The following is an 8,237-nucleotide window of genomic DNA, read 5'->3' on the forward strand; positions in this document are numbered from 1 at the left end:
GGTGGTTGTTTATAATTATAGTGAACTTCAAATAAGGCGCATACTAAGGAAGACTAGGTCAGAAATGCCACCCTCTGGAATTGAAGCTAATGAGAATTATTAAATGTGACGAGATAAATTAAATGTGAGGAGATGAGTTATCTGAAGCAGGGATCCTCCCTTGGAAATTGTTCCCTAAGTGTGTTGCTAATGAAAGAGGGTGTTTCTCAAGTGTCCCTCAAGGACATTAAGTGTTGCATTGAGGGTAGGAAAAGGAGAGTCAGAGGTAGAGTTTCAGTTGGTGTGTTTCCAGCAGTGTCCAAAATGAGTTGTTTGTCTTACTATTGAGTTTTAATAATTTCTTATAAAATCTGGGTTATTCATGAAGCATAGGACCTTGAAAATAGCTATATGAGCTAGTTTCTAGTCTGACCACCTGTGTGTGAGAGCGAAGTGAAGCAGAGATGAGACAACCTTAGTGTTTAATCATTATTTTTTATTGTTAATTTTAATGCAGTCCAGTTATTTGAAACAAATATGTTATAGTCAAACCAAGCAACTATACAGCAGTGGCAGATGAGTCTTTCTTTCCCTCTGGGTTTAAAGGCTATTTTCCTATGTGGAAAGGCCAATGAACTATAGAGATAGGTTGGAGCCATTGTATTTCCATGGTATTGCTCTTCCAAAGTTTTGTTTTGTTTTGTTTTTACCTAGAGCAATTCTTGGGCAACATCTTTCTTGCTAAAAACAAGTCAGAGCCCTCATTTGGATTTCTTAATCCTGAACTGGTCCATCTCTGCTGTTTAAGAAATAATGCTCTCACTCACTGGCTAGGGAGAAACAAACACCTGGTGCCACTTTTTAATGACGCTGTAGGTTACTGATGAAAGATGCACCTGAGAATAAGGGCTTGATGGTTTTCATAAACTGGGAAACTTCCTACATTACATCTTTGCTTTTAGGATCTTCTTTCTGCTACCATCCAATGTGGGGCACACCAAAAATTATGGTTTACATTGATGTAAGAGAAGCTTTGGCTCCAGAACTGGTAATATAATTTTTTGCTTTTTAAAGATGCAGGCTTAGTTTGGCATAAATAATGAGTAGTGAACTCTCAAAAAGACACCTTAACTAAACCCTAGGCTCCATAAATACTTTATATTATGCTTCTAAATTTAGTCCCACACATTATTTATTCAGCTCAGGATTTCCTAGCAATGTAGCCCACATACCCTACATTCTTTGGAAGGAACCCAATAACAATGAATAGAATGCAGTCAAATGAAAAAGATAGAAACAAATACATTCACTTTTAGAAAGATGCTTTATAATAAGTTGCTTGTCTGTTATAGTTTCTTATTTTTTAAATTACTACTTGAGTTAATTTCACTTCTGTTTATTATTCATCATTAGAATTAACACCTGTGCTCTTGGACATATTTATAGAGTGGAGTGCTGCTACTGAAACTGTGGGAACTTGAGTTGGTGCTTCCATCTCCACAGTTATCGCCTTCTGTCTGATAATAATAATGGCCATCTTGTCTATTATCCTCCTTGAACATTAACACTAAATTGGGTGTGTTGGCTGTAGGTTGTCCAAAGCCACAACTCAAGGAGCTTTCTGCTTGTCTTTGTCCATGAATACTCTCGTATCTCTCAGACTCACTACTTCTTTCTTCTTCATTGTACCCTGACCGTTCCTGGCTATTTCTTCTTGATTGATTGGGAGTTGAGCCTATTTTGGGTTTACTGTCCTCATCATGAGTACCAATTAAAATTAACCCACATCTTCCTTGTAATTCATGTTGCTCATAGCTAGGACACCAACTGGATCCAGAACCACATTGTTTAGGGCAAGGTGAATGACACGAGCCATAACCATATTGTTCGGTGTCAGAACACTGACCAGATCCAAAACCACATTGTCTAGAGTTAGATGAGTGAGATGAGCCAAACCCAGATTGTTCGGCGTCAGAACAGTGACCAGATCCCAAACCGTATTGTCCGGAGATAGATGAGTGAGATGAGCCAAACCCAGATTGTTCGGCGTCAGAACAGTGACCAGATCCCAAACCATATTGTCCAGAGCTAGTTGAGTGAGATGAGCCAAACCCAGATTGTTCAGTGCCAGAATACTGACCAGATCCAAAGCCATATTGTTCAGAGCTATATGAGCCAGACCCATATTGTCCAGTGCCAGAATACTGACCAGATTCAAACCCAGATTGTTCAGAGCTAGAACACAGACCTGAGCCAGATCCATGTTGACTATGGTGAGAGGCAGATCTGTGTTGGCCACAGCTAGAAGGCTGACTCCATCCACACCCAGATTGGCTATAAGGCTGACCTGATCCAGACCTGTGTTGGCCATAGCTGGAAGACTGACCTGAGCCATACCCATGTTGACCACAGCTAGAAGTCTGACCTGAGCCAGAACCATGTTGACCATAAGAAGACTGACCTGAGCCAGAACCATGTTGACCATAAGAAGACTGACCTGAGCCAGAGCCATGTTGACCATAAGAAGACTGACCTGAGCCAGAACCATGTTGACCATAACTAGAGGACTGACCTGAGCCAGAACCATGTTGACCATAACTAGAGGACTGACCTGAGCCAGAGCCATGTTGACCATAAGAAGACTGACCTGAGCCAGAGCCATGCTGACCATAAGAAGACTGACCTGAGCCAGAACCATGCTGACCATAAGAAGACTGACCTGAGCCAGAACCATGTTGACCATAAGAAGACTGACCTGAGCCAGAACCATGTTGACCATAAGAAGACTGACCTGAGCCAGACCCATGTTGACCACAGCTGGAAGACTGACCTGAGCCAGAACCATGTTGACCACAGCTAGAAGTCTGACCTGAGCCAGAACCATGTTGACCATAAGAAGACTGACCTGAGCCAGAACCATGTTGACCATAACTAGAGGACTGACCTGAGCCAGAACCATGTTGACCATAAGAAGACTGACCTGAGCCAGAGCCATGTTGACCATAAGAAGACTGACCTGAGCCAGAGCCATGTTGACCATAAGAAGACTGACCTGAGCCAGAACCATGTTGACCATAACTAGAGGACTGACCTGAGCCAGAACCATGTTGACCATAAGAAGACTGACCTGAGCCAGAGCCATGTTGACCATAAGAAGACTGACCTGAGCCAGAGCCATGTTGACCATAAGAAGACTGACCTGAGCCAGAGCCATGTTGACCATAAGAAGACTGACCTGAGCCAGAGCCATGTTGACCATAAGAAGACTGACCTGAGCCAGAACCATGTTGACCATAAGAAGACTGACCTGAGCCAGAACCATGTTGACCATAAGAAGACTGACCTGAGCCAGACCCATGTTGACCACAGCTGGAAGACTGACCTGAGCCAGAACCATGTTGACCACAGCTAGAAGTCTGACCTGAGCCAGAACCATGTTGACCATAAGAAGACTGACCTGAGCCAGAACCATGTTGACCATAGCTAGAAGATTGACCTGAGCCATACCCATGTTGACCATAGCTGGAAGACTGGCCTGAGTTAGTTCCATGGTGTCCAAAGTTTGATGACTGACCTGAAGTAGAACCATGTTGTCCATAACTAGAGGATTGACCTAAGCCAGACCCATGTTGACCATAGCTAGAAGACTGACCTGAGCCATACCCATGTTGACCATAGCTGGAAGACTGACCTGAGCCATACCCATGTTGACCATAGCTAGAAGACTGACCTGAGCCATACCCATGTTGACCATAGCTGGAAGACTGACCTGAGCCATACCCATGTTGACCATAGCTGGAAGACTGGCCTGAGTTAGTTCCATGGTGTCCAAAGTTTGATGACTGTCCTGAAGTAGAACCATGTTGTCCATAATTAGAGGATTGACCTGATCCAAATCCATGTTGCCCAAAGCTAGAAGATTGACCTGAGCTACGTCTGTGTTGTCCACAGCCAGAGGATGGACCTGATCCAGACCTATATTGGCTATGGCTAGAAGATTGACTTGAGCCAGACCTGTGTCGGCCATAGCCAGAGGATTGACCTGATCCAGACCTATGTCGGCTATGTCTAGAAGATTGACTTGAGCCAGACCTGTGTCGGCCATAGCCAGAGGTTTGACCTGATTCAGACCCATGTTGTTCATAGCTGGAAGCCTGGCCTAATCCTGATCCATGTTGGCCATAGCTAGAAGACTGACCTGAGCCTGACCCATGTCGGCTGTGGCTAGAAGACTGACTTGATCTAGACCCATGTTGACCATAGCTGGAAGACTGGCCTGAGCTAGTTCCATGGTGTCCAAAGTTTGATGACTGCCTTGAAGTAGAACTATGTTGTCCGTAACTAGAGGATTGACCTAAACCAGGCCCATTTTGCCCACAGCCAGAAGACTGACCAAACCCAGATCCATGTTGTCCACAGCTTGATGACTCACCTAAATTGGATTCTGAACTAGGCTCATGGTATCTCTGACTAGAAGATTGATTAGAGCCAGATCCATATTTTCCATAATTAGAGGATTGTCCTGATCCAGAGCCATGCTTTTGTCTTTCACGGCGTCCTGACTGACCACTTGAGTGGGATCCATGTCTTCTTTGACTAGAGGACTGACCTGAGCCAGACTCATGGCCATAACCAGTGGGCTCATTTGAATTTGACCAGTGGTCTTGTCCTCCACAACTCCCTGAGCTGAATCCATGATGTTGATTTGATTTCTTCTCCTGTAGTCTATTTCCTAAAGATTCATTTGAGTGAGACCCATGTTGGTCAGAACTGAAAGACCGATCCTCTGAGTGGGAACCATACCCTTGTTCTCCACAACCGCCTGACTGATTTGCTGAGTGTGATCTTTTTCTATAGCTATTTGACTGAGTATAACCATCTTCTTCACTCCCAGACCTTTCTTGCTGATGAGAGCCATACTTATTTTTCTTATTATCCTTGAAGTGGCCCGAGCTTGACTCTCTCCATCTTTCCTCAGAGCTTTGCCTGTGTCCCAAATTAGATGAGCCTCCTTGATGCCCAACTCTTCTGGAGCTGGATTGAGGCCTGTGTTTAATGCGTCCTCTGGAGCCCCTGGAATAGGAATCATTCTCTCCTGCACTCCAACTTGAATGCCTGCAAGACGATTCTTGCCTGTTGCCCTTCTCTTCTGTTTCACTATGTTCCTCTTGTTCCTCTTGGTGCTGGTGACTGCGATCTCTTTGCTTTGACCCTGAAGCTTGGCAGTAATCTTTGCCGATGATTTTATTACAAGCCTGAGCCAGCTGGAATATCATCAGAAGATACTCAGTAAAATCCACTTTCTTGTTATGGTCTCGATCCAGACTTTGCATGATGATATTTACAGTGTCTGGATCATCTGGATTCTGTATAGGAACAAGGTACAAAGGGCAGCTCTGTCAATATGGACCACATACCCAGCTAACCAATTGAAGAAAGGCTGTAGAAATATGAATTCTTAGCTTACATAGGTTAAACCACATAGTCCCTTAGGCTGGACTGTGCTATCCTGAGCACGAGAGAAGGAAATACGCAATGAATAATGAAGTGAGAAATAGAAGAATATGCAACTAGAAGATTATATTTTGTAAGGAATGGGTCAAATATAAATGTTTAGCTAATTAATAATAATTTTAGATACCTATATTATATATGATTTTTCTTTATTTGTCCAGCTTAATTCATTAACTTGTTAATTCATTTACTCATTTAACAGATTTATTTTGCACCTACTATCTGCCTCTCATTCAGTTAGGTGCAGTGAACAAGTTTGGCTCTTGACAAAATGGAAATTAAAGTCTAGTGGGCCAGACGCACAAACTTAAAAATCACAGTTTATTGTGATGTTTCTATGAGAATACACCAGAGGGGAGCCATTGTGGGTTCAAGGAAGGTTAATGAGGGGAAGTGATGTCTTTTGAAGGATGGGTTGGACCCAGGTAGAGGGAACAATATGAACAAAGAGCTGGAGGTAAGAGAAGACATGGCTCATATAGAAAGAACTGAAAGAAATTCAGAATTGCTAAATTTAGAGTCTTAGCAGTCAAGAGACATGGCTAGAGAGGTAAATATGGAGCAAATCATGCCTTTGAAGTTATGTTAAGTAACTTTGGACTTTATTTTAAGAACTGGAAGCTATTGAAGGATTTTGAAATGAGTGTGAAATGATTAGATTTGCATCTAATGCTGAGATTGGAAGTAAGAAATGGCTTGAACCAGCAATAGTGATGGGGAGAAATGGGCTGATTGAGAGACTATTGATGAATTTGATGGAAGTTGGAGGATGGAGCATGCTGAGAGAGGAAATTAAAATGGCACCAGATTTCTGCTTTGGGCACACAGGAGAAGGAGAGTTTAGTTTTGTATCTGACACACTGAATTTGAGACATTGATAGGAATCCAAATGAAAATATTTAGAATGTAGCTGGATTCAATGAGTTGGAGATCAAGAACCACATCTAAGCTCCCAGATATTTATTTCCAGAACTGACATTTTAAGGTGGTGGTCACCCTCTTTCATGATTTAGGAGTAAGATGCTAATTTCTTGAACTCAGAGGCTTTATAGTGTCAGCATCTCAGAAATGGGCTGTGGTCAGGATATTTTGGGCAGAAGAAAGACAAAGAAAGGGAAGAAGATACATTTTATCTACTTTTCAGTTCTTCCGAGGACCATCTCCGTTGCTGTTCCAGAAGAATTACTCACTTAGGACATTTAATCTATGAATTTTTGTCTTTTTTTTTTTTTTAAATAGGATCACTTTCTTGTTCATGTTATAGAAACCATTATGGGGTCAACTTTTGACTTTGTTTTAAGCCTTTACCAAACCCTGTTCTCTATTACTAAGTAGGGAGAGTCCTCTAGGAATTTGCCATATGTGACAAAAGGTAGAAAGGGAGAAGAAGGGAATTGCAGTGTTTTAGTCCTGATATGGAGTTCTTACCTTCATAATTTGACGGAATTCATTTTCCAAAAATACTTTCATTTCTGCCTTGTTCAACATGCCACACTCCTCATCCTTGGTGGCATACTGGTAGAAAACTTCGATGACAGTGACGATGCTTTGTAGTAATTTGGGCATCTTTTTGTGGATTTAATTAACCTAAAAGGGAAGAAAGGGAGAGACCCACCTCTTATTGTTCCTTTTTCTTGCTTAAATACATAAGTAGTCTCAATTATTTGTAAAAATTATTCAGAATTAATGAGGGATGATTAATTCTGTTATGATCAAGAGCCAATCCAGAGTTAAATGACTTGTTCAAGTCATATAACAAGAAAGTGATGAAATTAGGAACACAAATATCTCATTATGGAAATATCTCATATTTCCATTCCTGAATGAATATAGGAGTGATGACTTCCGTTTTTGGTCTCTTTGCCTCTATCAGGGATAATTTTATGAACTTTGTTCTGGAGCTGTAGAAGTCCTGGGTGTGCCAATCCATCCATTTCCTCAGTTCCTTTCTAGGTCCCAACCATCACATTAGAGAAGGACAAGTCTATTATCTACATGGCATGCCTGACTCCAACTAAGGAGTATCAGGGTCTAAACTAGACCCTCCAGACTTCTAGGCCAGAGAAAGTAAATAAAGTGAGCAAAGACAACAACAGGCCTAGGCGATATGGAGCTGGGGCAACTGCTATCAGGCTCAGCTTGTTTTCATTCTCCAAGAGGGGCTGACCCCAGGCTTTACTGATTACACAACAGAGAGAAAAAGCTCAGTAAGTAAAGGAGGCAATCTGCCTACTGGATAATTTGAGCCCAAGATGGTTAAGGAAATGACCCCCAAAGAAAGCTGATACTATCAGTCCCAGTTATTTCTTCATTTTTCTTCTCAATAAAGTTAAATTTATACCAAAGTTCTCCAAAGTATATTCAAAAGAAGCCTGGTACCCAGGGCCTCTTTGCCTTAGAGAACATCCCAGATTCTCATAACTTATAGCTCTAAATACTGCTCACTTACCTAGTTCACCAGAGGAACAAGTAGGATAGAGGCCGAAGCAGCTTACAGGGTGCTGCTAGTTGTGGATAGTGGCCTTCTTATAGAGGAGCTGCTCCCTTTGAGATGTCCCAATTTACTCTCAAATAAGCCCAGCTCCACCTCCATCTCCACCTCCTAGTGTTTATCTTCTTCCTTACTTGTTCACCTGAGATTGCATTAGCAGTTCCCAAATCTGGGCGAGTACCAGCTCCACCTGTCAGTCTCTGGACACTGAAGAAAGACCTTTTGCATATTCAATGAAGTATCTAGCATAATG

General features: G+C 42.2%; 1 protein-coding gene across 2 annotated transcripts; it reads right to left on the bottom strand.

The window, feature by feature from the left end:
- Nucleotides 1–460: 460 nt before the first annotated feature.
- Nucleotides 461–7,984, bottom strand: LOC132220372 (hornerin-like). 2 transcript variants are annotated; one of them, XM_059673377.1, is made up of 4 exons: nucleotides 7,943–7,984; nucleotides 6,922–7,080; nucleotides 2,366–5,345; nucleotides 461–2,326 (listed from the first exon to the last, which is right to left on the bottom strand). In XM_059673377.1, the coding sequence occupies exons 2-4, from the start codon at nucleotides 7,057–7,059 to the stop codon at nucleotides 1,395–1,397; spliced, it is 4,050 nt and encodes a 1,349-aa protein (XP_059529360.1). In that variant the 5' UTR covers nucleotides 7,060–7,080; nucleotides 7,943–7,984; the 3' UTR covers nucleotides 461–1,394. The 2 variants fall into 2 exon arrangements, with proteins under 2 accessions (XP_059529360.1, XP_059529359.1); XM_059673376.1 differs by having other exon boundaries at nucleotides 461–5,345.
- Between the last annotated feature and the right edge of the window lie 253 nt (nucleotides 7,985–8,237).

Source organism: Myotis daubentonii, chromosome 18 (genome assembly GCF_963259705.1).
Source record: "Myotis daubentonii chromosome 18, mMyoDau2.1, whole genome shotgun sequence".
In the NCBI taxonomy this organism is placed as follows: Eukaryota; Metazoa; Chordata; class Mammalia; order Chiroptera; family Vespertilionidae; genus Myotis; species Myotis daubentonii.